This window comes from Moschus berezovskii, chromosome 23 (genome assembly GCF_049115385.1).
Source record: "Moschus berezovskii isolate FMDL1 chromosome 23, NW_MosBer_1.0, whole genome shotgun sequence".
NCBI classification, from domain to species: Eukaryota; Metazoa; Chordata; class Mammalia; order Artiodactyla; family Moschidae; genus Moschus; species Moschus berezovskii.
Genome location: NC_142482.1, coordinates 29,899,381 through 29,923,479, shown reverse-complemented (window position 1 = coordinate 29,923,479; position 24,099 = coordinate 29,899,381). Strand labels below are relative to the sequence as shown.

Sequence of the window (24,099 nt, the reverse complement as noted above, 5' to 3'; positions counted from 1 at the left end):
TAAAGAGTTACTCACTCTCAGATAACTGAGCAAAATAACAATAGTAATCATATGAGAAAAAAAAATATGTACACCTTTGGACAAATGTTAACTACTGTAGATTCTAAGTGAAGAATATGTAGATGTTTGTTGTACAATTCTCAAAACTTTTCTATCAGTAAAATTTTCAAAATACAAGTGAAGGGAATTCCCTGGTGGTCCAGTGGTTAGAACTCCGAGGTTTCACTGCCGAGGGCCGGAGTTCAGTCCCTGGTCGGGGAACTAAGATCCCATGAATGGCATGGCACGGCCAAAAAATACTAACAACGTTTAAAAAGGCAAAACACAGTGATTTTGCGTCCAAGTCAAACATCTGATTTAGAACAGTTGCACTAACAGAAGCAATCAATCAGGAAAAGGCTCTCCAGGGGCCAGTCAGTGCCTGCTTCCTGGACCTGTTTCTGTTCAGGACTGTCTTGGAAAGTCCAAAGAACCTGTGGATAGAGGCACAGAGTTAAAGGCTGTGCTCCTTCACAAGACTAACAGTTCTCGAACATACACTTGACAGCGACCCACAGCCGTGACATCTGCCCAGGGGCCACCTCGGCACAAAGGATACCATCCACTCTGGAAGAGGCTCTGCCTCTCTCCTCTCCATTGTGAAGCCTCTCAAAAGTTTGCTCTTCCGGGCTTGCCTCCAGTTGTTATGCTACCTTTTGAAAGTCCTTTGACCCACCAGCAGGTAGCAAACTGTGTAGCAAGGAGACAGCTGGCTGCCAATCGTCAAGCTCTTCGACTTCTCTTATCTCATTCTTCAGCATGTTGGCCTTGTCCTTCACCCAGAAAGGCAAGCTGTGGGAAGAAAACAACACCGTTTCAGTCCGCCTGATGCAAAATTTGCAAACACCTTCAGGAGACAAGGTATTCCATCCTCCAAAAGTAAGAAGGCCTCCAATTCTGGAGACCAGGCGTCAACGTAAAGCTCTGTATTGGGACTTCCCTGGTGGTCCAGCAGTTAAGAATCTGTCTTCCAATACATGGGACGCTGGCTAATCCAGGTCAGAGAACTAAGATTGCATATGCCTTGCAACTAAGCTAGCGAGCCGCGACTACTGAGCCTGCATGCTCTGGAAGCTGTGTGCCGTAACTAGAAAGAAGCTTGAGCTCCGCAATCAAAGATCTTGCATGCCACAACTAAGACCCGATGCAGCCAAATATTTTTTTAAAACCCATCACATTAGTTGTCATCATTGTCCCTGCCCCAAACCCATGTCTCTTTTGTGTCCCTCTCTGCCCAGGAATCTGAGCCCTGTACCCTGCATCACCTTGACTCCTCCCTGCCCCCACCTTTGAGTTGGGCTCAGCTAGTGGGAAGCACCCACAAGAGATCAGAAGGTGCAGAGACAGAGACGGAGACGTGTCTTATTGAGCTCCTTGACTCCCACCCTGTCTCCCGAGGCACCCAGTTCTGGAGCGGCTGTATTCTCCACGGCCACAGCTCCTTTACAACAGCCCTTCTCCATTCTCTCACTGCCCTGTGAACCATGAGCTCTTCTCCTGTTGTTCAGACCTAGACGTTAGTAAGAGCTTCCCACTGGTGGGAGTCCCTGGGTGCTTCACCCTCCCATGTGAGTTCCCTCAACCTGCTCACTCATTGGTAAACAGTCCTTTCATTAAACTGTCTTCAGAATCCCAGCAAAGTATGCCTTCTGCTTTCTGCTGCGACCCCAGCTAATACAGACACCTGGCATCCTCCCAGGTCTGTTGAGATTTGAAAGGGCATATGTTGGGCTGTGCTGTGTGTGATTCAAGAGGTCTTGGGAAGTCTGGCTCCTGGGATGAGTCAGAGCAGGAAGACAAAGAATGCTTTCATCTTTTGGCCACTAGAATTTTCATATTTGGGGGCAGAAATGCATTATGATTGAGAAAACACCCTGATAAACCTGCTGAAGGTAAGGAGGCCCCTGTAAGAAAACAGAGGAGAATTACCACACGTAGGAATAGATGGGATATCATTTAAAGCTGACAGCACAATAATATTGGGTTGGCCAAAAAGTTTGTTCAGGTTTTTCATAACATCTTGTGTAAAAATCCAAACAAAGTTTTTGGCCAACCCATTAGAAGCCCAGCTAAAAAACTCAGGGCAAAAAGCTATATAGGAAGATATCAGCATAAAGAACCAGTAGAACAAAAAACACAAGCATTCCTAAACACCCAAAGAAATAATGTTTAAACTTTTGTTGAAATAAAATGGTGAAAGACCCAGGGTAAATATAATATATATAACACATGGAACAAGCTATTCTGACAGAATTTAAATCAAGTCTGTCAAATCAATAAATGCAAGCAACCCTAAATCACCTCTTAGAGAAACTACTTTTCAAATTGACTCACAGAGAAAATTCCAGTTCTATTTCTGAGAGAAAGACGCAAAACACAGTAATTTGAAAGTCTAAGAATGGGCAAAAGCATATTAGTCAAATGCAAACAAAACAAAGTAAGAGTTGCAATCTTAATATCTGGCTAGGTATAACATAGGACAAAATGCATTAAATGAGAAAAAAATAAAGATATTTTTGCAATGCTAAAGGCTACTAGTAATAAAGACAGAAACACACTAATATTTGGACATTTTAACACACCAACTCTTAGTCCAAGGGGATTAAATGAGTGTCCAGTGGACAAAAATGGGTAAGAAAAAATAGGGACTAAACAATAAACAATAAGATAAACCTTCTGGGAATGTATCTAAATTTGCATCCTGATAAAATAGAATGTACTTTCTGTTTTAAAAATATATATTTACTTATTTATATATTTGGCTGAATTGAGTCTTAGCTGCAGCTCATGGGCTTAGCTGCTCCACATTATGTGGGATCTTAGTTCCCCAACCAGACATCAAACCCACATCTCCTATACTGCAAAGTGGATTCTTAACCAGTGGACCACCAGGAAAGTCCCTAGAATGCACTTTCAAATGCATATGGAAAGAGCCCCCAAACTGAATGTATATTAGCTCACAAGAAAACTTTGATAAGTTCCATAAAATAAAAATAATAAAAACAATACTTTCTGATCACAAGGTAATACAACTAAGAATTAATTACAAAATAAAAGCCAAAAAGCTCTCCTATCTAGAAAATCTCCCTATTAAGGAATTCTTTAGTCAAAAAGGAATTATCAGTGGGAATGACAGAATTCTTCAAAAAATAAAAATAACCTACATATCAAAATAGTTTGGTTCAGAATGGAGCAGAGCTAAACTATTAGATCAGAAGAATGAGAACTTCCCTGGTGGTCCAGCGGCTGGGACTCCACATTCCCAATGCAGGGGGACCCAGATTCAATCCCTCGTCAGGGAACTAGATTTCACAGGCTGGAAGCAACTAAAGATCCCGCGTGCTGTAACTAAAAGATTCAGCACAGCCAAATAAATAAAAACAAATATTTTTTAAAAAGAAAAGATCAGAGGAATGATACTTTCCTCAAATACAGAAATACTAGCTCACTCTCTGCCTCTTCAAACTCTAACCATCCTCCCTGGCTGCACTTATTTAATATTTATATATCTTTCTTTCCCAACAAACTCTTGTGTTTTAGAAAACAGGAACCCTGACTGTTTCTCCACATAAAACCCCTCATAGTGCACGCCTAGAATAACACATGGCATCTGGCAGTCTGTCAATCATATCTGTTGAAGATGTAAGCAGCCCAGCGGCTAGACTCCATAGACACTTGACCTTCAAAACCAGAAACCCTCCTTTCAAACCACCTCTCCCAACTGCCGGGATTCAAAAGGTCCCTATGCCTCAGGTGTCTATGAGCTTCCCCATAGGAGAAAATAAATAATTGATATTTTCATAAAGATACGATAATGAAATATGTTGAGATAACTCACTTGGGGATTTGTGGAAGAGGCTCAAGTGGAATAAATGTATCAAATTTCTTTTCATAAGGCACTCTGAAAATCAGAAAAGACAACCATCAGATTGGTATGGCTTCTATGGCAAAGATATCAATACTTCATTGTGTTCAATACAATGTCTTATTTTCTTGTTTTCATTGCCATATATGGGCTTCAAAACCATTAAGGGCCATGATTCTTAGTATTTTTTATCACTTTTTGTAAACATCATTAAAACAAATATGATTAATTTTTATTGAGGTATATAGTCGATTTACAATATGTTTAAAGTGGATACATAAGTGATATATGATTTTTAAAGGTTATACTCCATTTGTAGTTATTATAAAATACTGGTTATATTCCCTGTAGTTTATATCCTTGTAGCTTATTTATTTCAAACATAGTACTTTGTACCTCTCAGTCCCCACCTCTATCTCGCCCCTCCCCAACTGCCTCTCCCCACTAGTCACCATTAGTTTCTTCGCTATATCTGTGAGTCTGTTTCTGTTTTGTTATATTTACTTTTTAGTTTGTTTTACTTTTTAGATTCCGTATAGAAGCGATATCACATAGTATTTGTCTTTCTCTGTTTGACTAATTTCACTAAGCATAATACCTCCAAGTCTATCCATGTTGTTGGCAAATGACAACATTTCACATTTTATGGTGGAGTATTACTCCATTGTATATATATATATATATAATATATATGTGTGTGTGTGTTATGTATATATGTTACATATATATGTACATATCACACACACACACACACACACACTCACATCTTGTTTATTCATCTCCTAAGGTTGTTTCCATATCTTGGCTGTTGTAAATAATGCTGCTATAAACATTGGGGCACATGTATGTTTTCAAATTAGTGGTTTTGTTTTCTTCGGAACGTGATTAATTTTCTAAACTATTTTTAATGTAGTACACCAACTATTTTTCTTTTAATTTAATGACCCTCCCTTTCTCATCAATGCTTAGTTCCAAGTATAAGTCAACCCTACTAACCAACAATGTGATTCAGAATGAAAATTGAAGCCTTCATATTTGTGGTAATAATAATAGGAACAAAATGAGCTACTACCTTTTCGTAGTCAAGATCCTGTGTGTGACCTGAGTTACACACATGCATGTGTACATACACTAAGGAAATAGACTTGGGCTTTTTTAGAAATTTTCACCAACTATGTCCTGTTGAGATGTGCCCCTTGCAAAATATAATTTGTATGTAGCAGAGAGGAATACAATTCCTTTAAAGTTCACTAAATTATGCTAGTATTAACATACACTTACGTTGAAAAATTCACTGGTGGGAGAGTTGATCCTGCTTTGTGGAAGCCTTTACTCTGTTCTGGATACATATATGGATTATCTCCTGGAGTTAACTTTGGGATTCCATTCCTGGGGTCAAGAACTGGGAATGGTGTTTAAAAACAAAATCATAAAAAGAGCTAAAGACAGTCCACAGATTTGCTCTAAGTATTGACATGACAATGGAAATAGGATAATTTAGTGTTTTATCATTAGGTACACATAGGTGTCTTAAATGTTCCATTTATGATTGTTTCACCTTGAGGAGATGAAAAGTGTAAGCCTGAAATAAAATAAAAGTAAAAAATAAATTTAAAAAACAGATTAAAAAAATTTTTTAAAGTGTGAGCCTATGTTTGAAACATTTTTTAAAATGTGTTATGATTACTTTACCCTGGGAAAGAACAATAACTTAGGTTTAGATGGGATGGTTTAGTTTAAAATGAATGGTGAATCAAAAGTTATCTGCAATGATGAGCATAAACTCTGACTTGAAATCTTTTCATTCCTAAGCATTAGCGTATTTTGAATCCCTGAATTCCTCAGGGATTAGAGGCCATTTTAATTGGGGCTGTTGCGTCTCTGATTGGATCTCAACTAAAAAGGGTCCTGGCTCCTCCTTCTGACTCAAAGACTGGGACAGGGGTTTCCCTGGTGGCGCGGGGATACAATCTGCCTACCAATGCAGGGTACATGGGTTCAATCTGTGGTCCAGGAAGATTCCACGTGCCGTGGAGCAACTAAGCCGTATGCCACAACTATTGAGCCTGTGCTCTAGAGCCTGGGAGCCACAACACTGAGCCCATGTGCTACAACTACTGAAGCCCTAGAGCCCATACTCCACAAAAGAAGCCACCAGAATGAGAAGCCTATACACTGCAACTAGAGAGTAGCTCCTTCTCACCGAAACTAGGGATAAGCTCATGCAGCAATAAAGACCCAGCACAGCCAAAAATAAGTTAATTAATTAAAAGACTGAGGCGGTGCAGCAGTGGGAGGTGGCCTTCCTGGTGAAGAGGAGTCAGGAAAAAGTCTACTGATCCTGAGTAAACACTGCTTACTCAGCCCATGCTCTGACACCCGACCCAGCCCCTTCCAATGCCCCAGGAACAAGAAACTAACCACATGAGTTCACATGGAGTCAGGCTGGTACAGGATGGTCATTTAAACGTGCACCTCCAACACCAGATGCATCTCCTAAGAAAATAATCCTGGCCTGCAAGACTACCTAGGGACTAGAAGCAGGGACATGCGGCTGGGAACACAACCTCCTTCTTTGCTCACACCCAACAAACAGGACTTGTTTTAAATTTTTTACTTATTTTAAAAGTTTTTTTCTTTATATTTGTATTTATTTGGCTGGGCCAGGTCTTGGCCATGGCACTTGGGAATCTTCAATCTTTTTTGCAGCATGTGTGATCTAGTTTCCTGACCAGGGTTTGAATCTGGGCCCCTGCTTTGGGAACACAGAGTCTTAGCAACTGGACCATCAGGAAAGTCCTTTGTTTACTTTGGGTTTTGGCTGTGCTGGGTCTTGGTTGCTGCACAGGCTTTTCTCTAATTGCAGTGCTCATGCTTCTGTTGTTTCAGCTCCTCGGCTCTAGAGCTCAGTAGCTGCTGGGTTCTAGAGCTCAATAGCTAGCTGCTGGGCTCTAGAGCTCAATAGCTGCGGCACACGGGCTTAGTTACTTAGCTGCTCCGCAGCATGTGGGATCTTCCCAGGCCAGGGATGGAACCCGTGTCTCCTGCGTTAGTAGGCGGATTCTTCACCACTGAGCCACCAAGGAAGTCCTCCTCATTTACTTTTAATATATACTTGCAGTTGTCCCTGTTCTGGCCAGTGAGACAAGGAAGTCTCCCAAGGACCATATGGGAAAACTTTCCTTCCTTCTAAAAGGGGAAGGCAACAGATTTTCCTTTTTTATGTCTTGAATACAAATATGATGCTTAGAACTACAACAGTTATCTTATAACCATAAGGGGACAAGCATCTAAACAAAAAAATCCAACATTACGAAGAATGGTAATACATCAAAAACCCCAAAATGAGCCTGTGTCTTTGATGAGATCACTGGGCAACCAGACCATATAGGTCACCTAGATACCAAAGCTTCTTGTTAATTACTTTATAAATATTTTACAATATAAGTCTCTGATAATTTGATTTTTCTCTTACTTGTGGCCAAAAGCATGCCTAATTAATAGACAGCTAAACTTAGTCCCTTCTTGGTTTTTCTCAGTCATTCCAGATTTAAACCAGTTAAATAAATACTTTCTCTTCCTCCCTAGGACTGCATCCCAGGAGTGAGAAGTCAGAGTGTGCACAGCAGGCTTACATGACATCAGGATCTATGAGAAGGCTTTGGGAGCTGGGTCACCATCTGCAAACCACACGGGTACCTGCTGCTCTCTGAGAGCTGGTATCTATTTCTGGTGTCTACTAAAATGGGCCATCTAGTCTGATCCTCTGAAGCCATCCCCGTCTGCCATGCATCAGGTGAAACACACATTTATTCCTATATGACCCCTGGTTTGGTGGTCAACAGTGCATCCTACGGTGGCCTGCCAGCATTCCAGCTGTACAACCAGCTCCCCTGGCTTGCTCTCTTGGTCTCTTTCTCTCTGTCCTAAGCTCCACAAGGCACAGAAATGCTGCTATGAGACCCTCAGGGGGCTTTCTCCCCAAACATTGCCCAGAGTTATCATCACTCTCTGCACACAGTCAGGTGAGATGCCACTTCATCTGGAAGCTCAAGGTCTTCCCACAGACACCCTGTGAGGCAGAAGCCCCAGCTAGACTCACGTCCCCTCAGCCACTAGATTTTGATCTCAGGAGTTGGGTAGGACACAGGACTCCTCAAAGTCCCCGTATCAATGACTACTTCCTCACCTCCTCTAGTCTGGCTTTTGGTGTATTCTCTATCCATGCAAGGGCTTCCCTGGTGGCTCAGTGGTAAAGAATCCACCTGTCAATGCAGGAGACATGGGTTCGATCCCTGGGTCAGGAAGATCCCCTGGAGGAGGAAATGGCAACCCACTCCATTGCTGCTGCTGCTGCTGCTGAGTCACTTCAGTCATGTCCGACTCTTTGTGACCCCACAGACAGAAGCCCACCAGGCTCCCCTTTCCCTGGGATTCTCCAGGCAAGAACACTGGAGTGGGTTGCCATTTCCTTCTCCAATGTGTGAAAATGAAAAGTGAAAGTGAAGTCACTCAGTCGTGTCGGACCCTTAGCGACCCTATGGACTGCAGCCTACCAGGCTGCTCCATCCATGGGATTTTCCAGGCAAGAGTACTGGAGTGGCTTGCCATTGCCTTCTCCAAAGAGAAGAAGATCAGGAAGATCCCCTGGAGGAGGAAATGGCAACCCACTCCATTATTCTTGCCTAAAAAATCCCATGGACAGAGGAGACTGGAGAGCTACAGTCCACAGGGTCAGACAAGAGTTTGACATGACTTAGCAACTAAATAACAACTACTCAAGGAAAAGCCTTGGTTTTCAAAACTACTTGTCTCTGCTGTGAGTTTAAAAGTCTATTTTAAAACTAAAAAAGGGGTAGTTTCTATTTCTTTCTCTTTGTATACTGGAATGGGTAGCCTTTCCCTTCTCCAGGGGCTCTTCCCAACCCAGGGATCAAACCCGGGTCTCCCACACTGCAGGTGGATTCTTTACCAGCTGAGCCACCAGGGAAGGCCAAAAATACTGGAATGGGTAGCCTATCCCTTCTCCAGCGGATCCTCCCAGGAACTGAACTGGGGTCTCCTGCATCACACACAGATTCTTTACCAACTGAGCTATCAGGGAAGCCCTGTATTCCTACTACAGCAATCTTATTCTTCCATGAAGCACTTGCTGACTCCTATACAGGTATTTCTATAGAAGCGTGTGCCATAAATGGCCCCTTGGTATTCAGAAACTCTTTAGGGTCTTTCAATAAACTTATGATGGCTAAGTTTGAACAGAGCACTCACCAAGTCACAAGCTGAGGAGATACATATATACACTTCCTTATCACATCTACCTTTCATTAAATCAGCTACAAAACAACAACACACACTGAAGCTAAGGTTTACAGGATGTTTTCCTTGTAAAGAATCGAAAGTACGATTTAAATGCATATGACAAGCAGCATCTAATTGAAACATGAATTATTTTCCTCGGACTTCAATAGAGATTTCTATTAATAAGTATCCGAGAGAACTTATCTGATGACTTAAATATCACATTAGCATTTTATGAAACTCAGAGAAAAACAAAAATGTGGATCAGCATATGGTGTGAGTTCTTTGCCAAAAAGTGCAGCCTGCCAACCATCCCCTTGTCTTTCCTATTTTCCTGGCTGCACCTGGATGACACAGTGACCCCCTAAGTCTGCCCCAGCCACACAAGGCTGGGCTGCCGGAATGATAACTCACTAGTATTCTGGGGCATTGCACAATGAAGATTCAGGAGGAAAACGTTACCACATTTCTTTCTCCCAAGGCTCTTGTCCACTATCCTCTCTGACAGAGACCTCCTATTGCCGAGGAAGACCCCGTTAAAGAAACACTGCTTTCCAACATGGTAGGTGTGGATGTTGCTGCTAAACCTTGGATAAAATGTCCACTCAGGACGCTGCCCATCTTCTGCAAGACATCAGAAATGTTTCCATCAGCACTGCTCCCAGCCTCACAGTGTCGCTGGATAACAAAATGGTATGAAGCCCCATCCCCACCCCCGGCTCTATCTGGCTATACGACCTGGATCAAAGTGTGTAGTTCCGTAATTCTACATCAGGGGCAGTGTTAACCTCTATGGGACTAGGCACAAAAGAAGGGAAGTAGAAAGAAAGCTATCCAAGAGGGCTCTTCTTTTTTTCCTTTTTACCCTCCCTTTCAAAAATAAAGCCAGTTTTATGGTTGGAAGTGATGTATGGGTTAGGAAGCTCAGAGACAGTTTTACAAGCATCTGTGAGCCAATCTTCACTCTAATAAATGTGTAGGAATAGAAAGCCCATCAGGGGAAGGGCTGGAACACCCATGGCATCTTAACCAGATGGCATATAGTGTTGGCAGCCAACAGTGGCACATGCACAGGCTACAGATACACAGACAGATGCCATATGATTAGGACCAAGGAGAAGGGCTGCTCTGAGACCTTAGGCTAGTTGCTGGACTTCTCAGTGTCTCTGTTTCTTCGTCCGACCCTTTTCCTATAAAACTGCTCAAGTGATTTTGAACAGTAAAAGATCTGACAGCTCTAGGGTTGTTTAAGAAACTCTTGTCTCCTTGGTGGCCATGAAGGACCAGAGGCTTTGGGGGCAGGCATGTTTGAGTTCTAATCCCATCCCTTCACTTCCTGACTATGTGTGCTTGTATGGGTGACTGAATCTCCCCATCCTCAGTCTCCTTCTGTGTAAAACAGGTAGCTCTGCATTAGCCATATAGGTCTATATGTATTGACACAGAAAGAATCCATGATCTATTTATACTTTGAGTGAAAACAATACTTTGAAAATAATTTTGTACTATTTTCTATCAGTGAAAATATGGTGGTATATTACAATCCATAAATATATATATATCCAAACATATATATGTTTATACATATACATTTCAAATACATATACATTTACATTTCAAAATTCTTGAAGAATAGATATCAAACTCTTCACAGCTATGGAGCAGAATAGGGGGATGATTGGAAAATATTGGGGAAGGGGTTTTCATATTCTACATGCTTCCTTATTATTTTAATATTTTATTATAGCACTTTTATGTTTATAAGGCATTTTAATTTTGCAAAACATATAACAGCAGCTGCCCTGTAGAGTTGTGAGACTTAGAGATGAAGTATGTTGAATGCCAGGCATCTAGCGGGTCTTCAGCGAATGGCACCCACAGTATGGCAGCCTTCTGCAAAGACCCTGGCATGGAGGCACATACAGGAGGACCTACAACCTACTCACTCGTCTGCAACTTGAGCAGGCTGAATTCCTGGGGATATCTATCCTTTTGGACTTCAGGCAATGAAGTTTCAGAGGCGTGATCAGAATGTGAGGAGGAGGATTTCAGATCCAACTCTGCAGCAGGGCTGGAAAGGAAGCAGAAGGATGAAAATGTCGCTGTGCTTAAATTGGAAGCTACAACCTGATCTTACATCTCTTACACTAGAATTGCCCTCATGCATGAAAACTAGGGCTACTCTTCAGTAAAAGTCCATGAGCACATAATTTATTTATTCATAATTTGAGGGGACTGAAATATATTCAAAAGATGCATGCTTAAAGGCAGTTTGGTATCCAAAAATTAAATATAGAATTATCATATAACCCAGCAATTCCACTCCTGGCATACACCTAAACATTAGGCTGAATAAAAGAAGCCAGACACCAAAGACCATATATTCAGTTCAGTTCAGTTCAGTCGCTCAGTCGTGTCTGACTCTGCAACCCCATGAATCACAGCATGCCAGGCCTCCCTGTGATTCCATTTATATGAAATATCCAGAACAGGTAAATCCATAGAGATAAAATTAATGGTTATCCAGGGCTGGAGGAATAGGGGACATGAGGGTGACAGGTTTCTTTAAGGAGGCAATAAAAATGTCCTAAAATTGATTGTGATAATGGTTGCATTATTAAACTGGTGAATTACATGGTATATGAATTATGCTTCAACTAAAACTACCAAAAAAATGCATGTTCAATAAAATCATTAAATGGAAATTAAAAAAGCAATCAGTATAAAGAAAAGAGAAAGAAATAATCAAAAACAAGCCTCGACTGAAATGGCTACAATAACAGAGCACTGTGTTTAGTACGGAACTTCCTGGCAGTTAAAAATGCCTGCAATGAGCTATTGTGGGCATCAACAGAAAAAGCCATCACTTCTGGTCTTAGTGGCCTAGCATTTGATAGATGGCCTTGAACAATGCTTTCAGGTAGAGTTATCTGTTATCAAGTCATGGGATCTTTTTTCAAAATATTATGCCACCCTGATATTGGAATCATTTCAAACCAACTTCATGTTGATCATTTTGTTTGCTCCTGACAAAAAATCCTGTTATTATAGGTGGGGCCAGTAGAATCATTTCCATTTGCAAAGGAAATGAGCCCTCAAAGAAACTAACAAAGCACACCCTAGAGAGGGGCCGAGCTGGATTTGCAGGTTAACTCTAGACTATGTTGCCTAAAAATCATAAAGAACCCTGGGTCCATAACTCACAGTCTTGCATAGCCCTACTTCAGTTTTAAGTAAACATATCCATACTAATGTCTTTGAACTTCCATCAGTTCAGTTCAGTTCAGTCGCTCAGTCGTGTCCGACTCTTTGCGACCCCATGAATCACAGCACGCCAGGCCTCCCTGTCCATCACCAACTCCCGGAGTTCACTCAAATTCATGTCCATCGAGTCGGTGATGCCATCCAGCCATCTCATCCTCTGTCGTCCCCTTCTCCTCCCACCCCTAATCCCTCCCAGCATCAGAGTCTTTTCCAGTGAGTGAACTCCATAGTGTGCAGATAAAGCAAAAAAGCCAACAACTCAGAGTCCACCCTCCCAGTTCCAAATGTATGATAACTTTGACACTGGGTGATACATGTCTCTCCTAAATACTTTTTATATATTTGTGTTTGCTGAATTAACTGTGTAGAAAACATTGCCAAGATAAAGGAAATGTTCCAAAAGAACTTTAGGACTATCCACCTACTTGTTTCACTCGACAAACATGTATTTGAGTACGTTTTGTGGCAAGCATTGGTCTAGACACTGGGGATCCAAACAGTCCCTACTCTCAGGAGCTTAGGGTCAAGGGGAAGAGGAAATGGACAGATAAACAGGTGACTGTGAAAGAGTGGGTAAATGCAAAGTTGGAAAAAGCAGGTTTTGCAAAAAGGTAGTATAATATGATCTTCATTGTGAAAAATAATTACATATTTCCATGCATAAGAAATAGATTTTTCTTTCATGCATATAAAAAAAGTTAACACCAATTCTCTAAGAGATGAGATTACCGTGGTGGTTGTTTTTTATACTGTTTTTTATATTTTCAAAATTCCTATAATGAACTTAAAAAACTTTATTTTTTAATTTAATTATGTATTTATGGCTGTGTTGGGTATTCGCTGCTACACAGGCTTTTCTCTAGCTGTGGCTTCTTCATTGAGGTGGCTTCTCTTGTTGCACAGCACAGGCTCAAGGGCTCAGTACTTCCAGTTCCCGGGCGCTAGAGCATGGAGACTCCGTAGTTGTAGTGCAAGGGTTTAGTCGCTCCCTGGTATGTAGGATCTTCCTGGACCAGGGATTGAACCCATGTCCCTTGCATTGATAGGAGGATTCTTCACCACTGAGCCACCATGGAAACCGCTAAATTACTTTCATCACAACAAAAACTGGTAGAAAAAGCTTTTAAAGACTTTTTATCATAAGAAATCAAACAGAGCAAAGTATATAAAACAGTACAGTTTTTACAAATACTTATAAAGCCAACATCCGAGACAAGAAATAACGCATGGCCAGCCCTTTCCTCCCACTCCCCAGAAACCATCTGTGTCCCTTTCCTAGAGAGGTAACTACAGTCCTGACTGTTATGGTAGCCATTTCTTTCCTGTTCTTTAAGAGTTTACCACCAGGACTTCCTTGGTGTTCCAGGGGTTAAGAAACCTGCCTTCCAATGCAGGGAACACAGGTTTGATCTCTGGTCAGGAAACTAAGATCCCACATGCCCTGGGGCAAGTAAGCCCACATGCCACAACGAACATCCATGTGCCACAGCTAAGACACAATACAGCCAAAAACAAAAATGACATAAATATTTTTTAAAAGATTTACCACCTATGTGTGTATATTTGTATTCCCAAAAATACATAGTTTAATTTCACCTTCATAATAGCAAGCCCTTGCACAGCCTGTGTTTTATACCAAGGAGTCTTCTAATCACTTTATATATATTACCTTATGTCATCCTCACAAGAATCTCCTGAAGTATTACCCCCACCCCATTCTGCAGATAAGAAAGCTGAGGCCCAGGGAGGTGAAGTAATTTTCCCAAATTCACACAGACACCGGGTGACAGAGTGAAATTTGAACCCCGTCTGGCTCCGGAATCCATGCTCTTGTAAACATGTCACACTCCCTCTCAGACTGTTGGTCCTCTGTTTAGAACTGACCCCAGTGTTTACGGCTCTTCCCTGGACCCTTACTTACTCTAGGTGGACAAAGCCTCTGCCAGGGCTGAGAGGCCCACCGACACTCAGACCTGTTTCAGTAGATGAGGGGCTGACCCTTCTGCCAGATGATGTTATGTTGCCAAAGCATCCCTGAGATTCCAGAAGATCATTGCGCTTGGTACCTGCAACACATAGATATCACCACTGGATTACATTCATGAAAATACCTCCCACTTGATCTTGTTCCCCAGATGGTAAATAATTTCTTTCTAAAAAAACTATAAGAAAATTCTCAGAAGTAAGAGTTAGACTTCTCTGACGCTAGAGTACATTTTTAGAATGACTGCTGTTCCACCTCCCATTTCATGATTCACATGTGTGAGGCATCTACCGGGCACCTCTGCAAATTCCCACCATCCATCAGTGGGACTACCCCTTTTTTTTTTTCAGTCGCTCAGTCGTGTCCGACTCTCCGCGACCCCATTAATCACAGCACGCCAGGCCTCCCTGTCCATCACCAACTCCCGGAGTACACTCAAACTCATTTCCACAGAGTCTGTGATGCCATCCAGCCATCTCATTCCTTAGCCAGGTTTTATTCATTTCTTTTCAACTCCCTCTCAGATTCATCTATCAAATGAATCATATCCTTCCCACACTTGTCAAGTCTCAACTCTATTACCAAACACTACTCTTAAGAAGACTTTGCCTGTGACTCTACAAAGTTTAAAGTTTAACTTCTACAAAATCTGTCCTCTCACAATACCCCTATCCTGGGGTTTCTCAGGGTAAGAACTGTTGTACCAGAGTTACCTGAGACGCCGGTTAAAAATACAGATTCCCAGGACAAAGAAGATATGATACATATATACAGTGGAATATTATGCAAGCCATTAGAAAAACTGAACTAACATCATTTGCAGCAACATGGATGGGCCTGGAGATTGTCACATGAGTGAGGTCAGACATCCCTTATAAAAATGTGGAATCTATCAAAAAAATGATACAAATTAACTTATTTACAAAAACAGACACAAACTTACAGTCTTAGAGAACAAATTTATGGTAGCTAGTGGGGCAAAATGGGGGACGGGATTGTTAGGGAGTTTGGGATGGACGCTACTATATTTAAAATGGATAACCAACAAGGACCTGCTGTACAGCACAGGAAACGCTGCTCAATGATATATGGCAGCCTGGGATAGGAGGCGAGTTTAGAATAGATACATATATTTGTATGGCTGAGTCCCTTTGCTGTCCACCTGGAACTATCACATTGTTAACTGGCTATACTGCAATATAAAATTAGAAGTTTTTTTTAAAAAAGAAAAAAAAATACAGCTTACCAGAATAAATAGAAAAAAAACGGGGTGCAAAAATAGATAACCAACAAAGACCTGCTGCAAAGTACAGGGAACTCTGCTCAATACTCTGTAATAACAGAAATGGGAAAAGAATTTTAAAAAGAGTGAATCCATGTCTGTGTATAACTGAGTCACTTTGTTGCACACCTGAAACTAATATAACATTGTTCATCAACTACGCTCCGATATACAATTTTTAAAAAATTAAATGGGGGTGGTGGAAGAAAAAACAACATAAAACATTTAAAAAATAAGAAATAATTCAAAAATACCGATTCCCAAATCCCATTAGAGACCCATCAAACTGGAATCTTGGTTAGTGAAGCCCAGGAATCCACATTTTGAAGAAGCCTCACTCCCTCAGTAGTTCTCGGGCTCATGTTTGGCAGTGAAATTCCTCCTCTTCAAGCCCAGTTCCGTCACTGCACTCACTCTAGCCTGCTCCTCTTCCTGATTCTCCACATGCTTCCTGTGATGAGAATCACTTTGGGACACTTGTTCAACACGCAGATTCCAGGGCTCCAAGCCAACATACGGGAAGGGGGAGGCAACCCGGGAATCTGTATGTTTAAGAAGCACCTCGGGTGATTCTCAGAGCCAGCCAAGTGTGGGAAGAGCTGTTTTGGCTGTTTTGGCACATTCCAGTATTCTTGCCTGGAGAATCCCAACGAACAGAGGAGCCTGGCGGACTGCAGTTCACAGGGTCGCAAAGAGTTGGACATGACTGAGCGACTAAGAACAGCACGGCATGCAGCCTAGGGCAGCCCTCCATACATGAGGGTCAACTGGTTGCTTGAGGAGTGAGTAGTTGGGATGGAGTGGAACCCAGTGAAGGGCAGAGCAGTGAAGAAAGAGCACAGGTCTCCAGCAGCTCCAGATACGGAGCCACAAATGTGGTATCAAGAACATAATACAGACCACACTCTCTGACCACATGCAATACTATTAAAAATCAGTAATAAAAAGACAGCCAAAAAACACCCATAAGCTTGGAAACTCAAACCACATCTCCAAACATTTCACATAATAGAAGAAAGCATAATGTGACTCATGAGGTACTTAATGATCAATGACATAAATACAATATATCAAAACCTGTGGATTCAACTAAAGCAGTAATTAGAACCTAGGGCCTTAAATGCATATCTGTATTTTACTGAATGTAAGACACCATCAGTTGTAAAAACATTATTATTTTATGGACCACAAAGAACAGAGGCTGCCAATTAAATGATGACATGTGCTCTATCACTTTGGACTTTTATATTTATTGAAGAATCCTTTTAGACTTACTTAGATATAAATTTTAATCCTGTGCATATTTAAAGAAGGAAAATAAAAGCAAAATGAAGTGGCTAAAGGCACTCGCGGGGCTTTCCAGGTGGTGCTAGTGGTAAAGAATTGCCTGTCAACACAGGATATGCAAGAGACTCGGGTTTGATCCCTAGGTCAGGAAGATCCCCTGGAGTAGGAAGTGGCAACCCACTCCAGTATCCTTACCTGAAAAATCCATGGACAGAGGAAAGGAGTTGGACAAGACTGAGCGACTGAGCACAAGGCATTCTTAAACCTTACGCACATTCAAAAGTCTGATTATTTAATCACTTTTCACCTCATCCCTGATGTCCACATTTTCCACCAAAATTGATCTCAATGCAACAAGAATGTAGGTGACGGAACATTTCTTAAGTGCCTCTGGAATTTTCTTCCAAACCACAGACATACCTCTGCATTATTCAGTCCTCATCCAGCAGAGTTTATATCAACTACTTCACAGGAGCTATTGGGCCCAAGGTACTGGTAAGACCCATCCAACTTCAGAGACACAAACTGTGAAAAATGTCCATCTTACAAGTGACAGGTTATAGTGTCAGAAAACAAAGATTCTAAAATTAATGACCTAAACTTTCAATTCAAGATATAAGGGGGGAAAGACAAATGCCTCAAAATGATAAGGAAAGAAATCATAAAAGCAGAAATGAATGAAATAAAGATGATTATCAGAATTAGCGATTCATGGAAAATATTATAAATGTAGATAAAGCTCAAGAAAAAATTTTATATAAGTAAATAGTATAAGAAATGAAAAAGAGGCCACAATTACAAGTAAAACAGAAATAATCTTACCCATAAAGAAACTGAGTACCAGAAATATCAAATAACTTGCACAAGGTTAAAGAGCAAAGGACTATAATTCATAAAATGTAGTTTAGGGTCTTCCCTGGCAGTCCAGTGGTTAAGACTCTGAGCTTGCATTGCAAGGGGCATGGGTTTGATCCTTGGTTGGGGAACTAAAATCCCCACATACTACACCGTGCAGCCAAAAAAACAAAACAACAAAAAATGTAATTTAATGTTACAATAATCATGATGGAACTGACACAAACCCTGACAGATAAATCAACAGAACAAAACAGCAAATGTAGCTAGAATAAAATTTTATGTGATAACAGTGGCATTTTATCACAGTGAAGAAAGAATGGATCATTCAAAAAAAAATTTCTGGAACAGCTAATTAACCATTTGGAATGAAAATAAACCTCCCTTATCCCATAAATTTCAAATGAATTACAAATTTGAATGCAAAAATTAAAAGATGTATCTGAAAAAATAACAAGTGAATGTTTAAATAATGTTAGAGTGGGGAAGTTATTTCTAAGAAAGGTATCAAATACAGGCAAAAGAAAAGATGCGTAGATTTGAATACACACACATATGAAACTTTCATAGCAAACTATAAATAGATTCATAACATACAAGATAAAAAAAGAGCTAATAATAATGACAAAGCATGAGTTTTTAAAAATTTATAAGATGAAAATCTTATATCCAAAGGAAAAAAAGTGAGCGAAAGACATGATTAGGTAATTCACTAAACACGTATATATAGACAATATATGTTTGGGGGAAAAAAATTCATCCTTATATTAGTAAAAGAGCCGAACTTAAAACAAGATATTATTATTTGCTATCCGTTTACAAATACCTAATATCAATAACCTCAGATATGCAGATGACACTACCCTTATGGCAGAAAGTGAAGAGGAACTCAAAAGCCTCTTGATGAAAGTGAAAGAGAGTGAAAAGGTTGGCTTGAAGCTCAACACTCAGAAAACAAAGATCATGGCATCTGGCCCCATCACTTCATGGGAAATAGATGGAAAAACAGTAGAAACAGTGTCAGACTTTATTTTTTGGGGCTCCAAAATCACTGCAGATGCTGATTGCAGCCATGAAATTAAAAGACGCTTGCTCCTTGGAAGGAAAGTTATGACCAACCTTGATAGTATATTAAAAAGCAGAGACATTACGTTGCCAACCAAGGTCCGTCTAGTCAAGGCAATGGTTTTTCCCGTGGTCGTGTATGGATGTGAGAGTTGGACTGTGAAGAAAGCTGATCACCGAAGAATCGATGCTTTTGAACTGTGGTGCTGGAGAAGACTCTTGAGAGTCCCTTATACTGCAAGGAGATCCAACCAGTCCATTCTAAAGGAGATCAATCCTGGATGTTCATTGGAGGGACTGATGCTAAGGCTGAAACTGCAATACTTTGGCCACCTCATGCGACGAGTTGACTCACTGGAAAAGACTCTGATGCTGGGAAAGGTTGGGGGCGGGAGGAGAAGGGGACGACGGAGAATGAGATGGCTGGATGGCATCACCGACTCTGTGGACATGAGTTTGAGTGTACTCCGGGAGTTGGTGATGGACAGGGAGGCCTGGAGTGCTGTGATTCATGGGGTCGCGGAGAGTCAGACACGACTGAGCGACTGAACTGAACTGAACTGAACTGAAGGCTGGCACAGCTTGGAGGAATGACATTCTTGTACATTGCTGCTGAAAAAACCTCCATCTTACTGAAGAGTAATTTGGCCATTTATGTCCTCCAAAACCTATGAGAGGTGCTCTTTCATTCCAAGGTTCTACTTTCAGTAACATATCTATGAAAAGGGTATGAAATGTATATATAAAGATGCAGAAAGGACCCACATATGTAAAGGAAAAAATAAGATTAAGAGCAGAGATGTCTTCTGGGTTGAGACTCATGTCAGTTCTGAGTTACTTATCATAGCATTTACTTATGATAATACTCACCCATAGGTTTTAACAGGGATTGCCTTTTCTAAAACAGTCCACATTATATATTGTATTCGGCCACTAGGGGGACTGGCGAATTCACCAAAGTAAGGATTGTTTGCTAAGGATGGTATCAGAAAGGGCCCCCTCACAAGTTTTGGGGTTTCTTTTTTTTTTTTTTTTTTGAGAGGTAAAATGTAAATATATTATGCAACCCTAAGCTGTGAGCCAGTGAAATCACACCTACAAATTTAGCCTATTTCCCTGTTTACTTAAGAAGTTTTGTGATGACACATTCTAGAAAGCGGCCTGCAGGTGCGGTAACAGCAGACTCTGCAGACTCTGACCAGCAAGGGCCAGAAGAGGGGTCTGTCTGCTCAACTGACACTTTCTTCAGACCCAGCTGACTTCCGGGAATTCCTAGAAGAAACTCAGCCTCAAACATGATCCGGAGACACTTAAGCCTGACCCCAGGCTGCCTCTCCACATCTCCTGAGGTGGGAGAAGAGGGCTGGAAATGCAAGTCCGAACCCTTGCATTCTGATACTGATGACTCCGCTGTGCAGAGTAACATCAAGTTACTTTCAGCAAGTCAGTGACCTGTCGTGCCCAGCTCACAATGCCTGAGGCGAGACACAGTAAGTTAAGGGACACCCTCCTTGAAAGGGTCACCATTTATCATGCTCATTGTTACGCAAGTGCAGAAGATATCCAGTGAGCCAGGAACTTGAAAATCCTATGTCAAAACACTTCGAGACAAAAAAAAAAAAAAAAAAAATGATGGTCCAACCAAAGAGAAAGTTCTGATGACAAGAAAGGAATCGAGGGGGGAAAAAATCTGTTTCAGAAGAAAGTCTGTTTCTTTGGTACCATCTGTGAAATTCACAATAATTATTTCCATTTCCGTTAGGCATAACACCTTACATAACCAAGGCACTTTCACACACTTGTCATCTCAGCTAACTTACACAATAGCACTGTGTGGCAGGGAGAAAATAATACAGTAAGCCAAGTTAGCTTCTTGTGGATACTCTTTAACCAAACCCTCGGTTTCCAATCCCTGTTTATCTGCTCAACAAACAAACGAAAGATCTAGGACAGTGGTTTTTAACACTTTTTTAAATCACAGACTGCCCCCAAGAAATAAAGAAAGTCCTGGGTCCTTTCTGCTGGAAAAATGCATACACTCCCAGAGTTGTGCACTCAGCCTATGCTGGTTCATGGATCCATGCTTCTTCCCTTACTGAAACCTGTGGATTCCATGTGAAGCTGAGCTCAGATGTAGTCTCCTGAGTGGATACACCTCTCCAGCAGAAAAGGAAGCCATGGGTCTTTGTTTAATGTGGCATGGCAATCTCAGGGGCTGGTGGTCTTCCAGGAGCCCTTACCTAGAAACCTGAAACCCTTTTACCCACCCTTAAAATAGCAGCATCCTTCTTTAGGCCTGGTCAACCTGAAAATTGCAGAACATTCTGGAGCTTAAAGCTAGAATACCAGAACCTTTTTCTCCTTGCTGAACTAGCCACATTGGGCAATTAGTGGCTCTAATTTCTACTGCTCCACTGGCCCCTGCTTGTAAGAAAAAGTGAAAGTCTGAGTCATTCAGTGGTGTCCGATTCTTTTCGACCCCATGAATTGTAGCACACCAATCTCCTCTGTCCATGGGATTCTCCAGGCAAGAATACTGGAGTGTGTTGTCATTCTATTCTCCAGGAGGTCTTCCCAACCTAGGGATTGGACCCCAGTCATTGCGGGCAGATTCTTTACTGTCAAAGCCACCAGGGAAGCCCCAGTTGTAGGTAGGTAGTAAACCATACCGCCACCCTCTCCCTGCTTGTAAATGCAGAGATCACAGACCTGGAATACAGAAGACCAAAGACCAAGCTCTAATGGGCAGAGATGTAATGTTCTAAAGTCTCTTTTTGTGGCATGAAGGCTACCCACTTACATGTACTCACTCAGGGGTTTTCTGAGAGACTGTAACTATTCTACTCCACAGCACTGTTCTCTAAAGGCAAATGTACCTCTAAACATTCTCTTCAGCCATAAAAATCGATCACAGAGCTCCCATCCACTGGTTAATTTAAACTTTTCATTAAAGTGTTCCTAATTTCTACCTGAGCTGTCCCATCCAATGAACAGTGCCACAAATCTGATATAAGAGCAAAGAGAAAAAAGAATAGGGGGCCTGGGTTTGGAGACTGGAAGACTCATGTCAAATCCCAGCTTTATCATTTATTGACTGACGCACTGGGCAGGTCAAACCTATGTCCTCCTTGATTCTTTGTAATATACCTCTGGGTGAGATATATTAGGAGATCCAGGGAGGCCATTCATGAGAACGTCTGCTTCAATGCTGATCTCCACCTTACCAGACCTTGGGTTAATACAGACAGTATCAATACAAATAGTCCTTATTACAGGGTCCCAAACAGCCTTCGTTTAAACATCAAAAGATGCCTTCTGGCTCAATGTACTTGGCTGGAGCAACCAAATCCCAGTCAGCCCTCCTGATTTTTTTAAACTCAACTGTATCTCTTCTCTCCCGAGGTTATGTCAGAGTCTCCTTTCTCTTGAACCTTCTTCAGGTCTCTGCTGTAGAGGGGGCGGGGATGACAGCCCCGAGGACGGCTTTCAGCGTCCATGGACTCAGCTGTGCAGCTGTTGATTTAAATATTAAAAGGCGAGCCGGAGACAAAGAAAGGACCTTTGTAAAAAAAAAAAAAAAAAGGCGTCAATCAAAGGAAACAGAAACTTCACGGGCCACTGAAAGTCTAGAGGGCAGGGCTGGCCTCTTGAGCAAAGCTTCCCTGGCTTTCTCGGACTGGGCGTTTCCAGGTTCGGATGCCCTGGGCCCTCGCCCCGCACGCCGAGATGCTCCTTCCTTGCCTACGGTGGGTGGGCCTTTCCCCCCGGGGAGGCCTGGCTCTACGCTCCGAGGCCTCCAAGGAGGATACGGCCGACATCAACTCACCAAGCCCAACCGGCAGCCGAACTGCAGGCCGGGGATGGCCGAGGACAAGCGGGACGCCGCGGCCACCTGCTTCACCCGCGGAGGCGCGTTCCGGGGTTGCCAGGACACCAGCCCCGCAACGCGCGCCGCCGCCTCCCGCAGGCGGCGCTTCCCGGTCCTCCTGGCTTTCCCCCCCGCTCTCCGGGCCGCCGCACGTGATGGAGCCTTTTGAAGGAAAAAAATCAGAGTCTCTAGCCCTGGCGGGGCGTGGTGGGCAAGGACCAATGGAAAAGTGGCTCTGTGTTTCTGAAATTTTTTTTTTTTTATGAACTGTGGGGACTTCCCTGGTGGTCGAATGGCTGACTCACTCCCGGCTCCCAGTGCAGGGAGCCTGGGTTCCATCCCTGATCAGGGAACTACGCTGTGAGAGGCAACTAAGATCCGGTGCTGCCAAGTAAACAAACAAATACCTTTTTTTTTTTAGTTGTGGTTCTTCTCCAGGCAATTTTCATTATCAGGACTGTAGCTTCTGTTGGCAGTGAATGATGAGCCCTCCACAAAGCTTGCTGTCTTATAACTGGCATTGATTGGACAATATCACCTAACATTTCAAAGAGTCTTTTCTGGGCCAGGCGCCCTGGTGGATGTTATCTTCCTTAAGCAGGCAGCTGCAATTTTCAAAATAGAAAGCTGAGTTTGAGCAAGGGCTTGCTCAAGGTCACCCAGAAAACTGAGATTCATTTCCAAGTTTTCTCACTCCAAATCTACCACTCTGTCCATCATACCAACTTAAATTATCTTACTTAACTCTTATCAGCAAATAATCAGTCTTGCAGGCAAACCTCTCTGACTCTAGTTTAAGTCCCTCAGTTCAAATTCTGATGCAATTTTTCCCTTGGTGAAGTGGAAAAAAATTAGACTGTGTTTTTATTTTAATAAAATTTTTACTGATTATAAAACAAAAAAGTAGTCATTCTAGAAACCTTGAAAAAAATTTTAAAGTATTGTTGCCCAACTAACATTAAGATGCTGCAATGCCAGGAAGGCAAAGATTTTTGTCTGTTTCGTTCACTGCTATACACCAAGCACTTAGCACAGTGCCTAGCACATATAGGCGCTCAATAATCACTGTTTAACAAATAAATGGGTGGATGGATTATTGATTTAAGTGGCCCAAGTTGAGCTACTCCCTCTTGTGTTTTCATCCTCCTGGAAAGAGACCAGGTCTCTAACCTGCACCATCAGGTTTCAAGACAGCAGAGCCAAAACTCTCTCATCCTAGATGAGCTGCATACTGTAACTGCTAAACCTTCCCTTACTCTGCAGCTGTAAAGCCTCCTGGGCCACTTTGA

At 41.9% G+C, this 24,099-nt stretch overlaps 1 protein-coding gene across 3 annotated transcripts; it reads right to left on the bottom strand.

The window, feature by feature from the left end:
• Positions 1-23,029, bottom strand: SPATS1 (spermatogenesis associated serine rich 1). Of its 3 annotated transcripts, XM_055406384.2 has the most exons (9): positions 22,769-23,029; positions 22,325-22,501; positions 14,391-14,535; positions 11,152-11,276; positions 9,668-9,829; positions 5,186-5,306; positions 3,878-3,940; positions 716-831; positions 1-473 (listed from the first exon to the last, which is right to left on the bottom strand). In XM_055406384.2, exons 2-9 carry the CDS (start codon positions 22,437-22,439, stop codon positions 445-447), a joined length of 876 nt encoding a protein of 291 aa, XP_055262359.2. In that variant the 5' UTR covers positions 22,440-22,501; positions 22,769-23,029; the 3' UTR covers positions 1-444. The 3 variants fall into 3 exon arrangements, with proteins under 3 accessions (XP_055262359.2, XP_088687240.1, XP_088687239.1); XM_088831114.1 differs by lacking the exon at positions 9,668-9,829; XM_088831113.1 differs by lacking the exon at positions 9,668-9,829 and having other exon boundaries at positions 1-831.
• Positions 23,030-24,099: the final 1,070 nt, after the last annotated feature.

Bases quoted from the DNA above. Each gene is read 5' to 3' on its own strand.
- SPATS1 (XM_055406384.2), bottom strand. From the start codon at position 22,439: ATGGACGCTGAAAGCCGTCCTCGGGGCTGTCATCCCCGCCCCCTCTAC. The intron at 11,277-14,390 runs GTAAGTAAGGGT...CTTCCTTTCCAG, and splicing joins AGAGGCTTTGTCCACCTAGA to CCCTGCTGCAGAGTTGGATC. The intron at 832-3,877 runs GTGAGTTATCTC...TTCTTCCCACAG, and splicing joins CCTCTTCCACAAATCCCCAA to CTTGCCTTTCTGGGTGAAGG.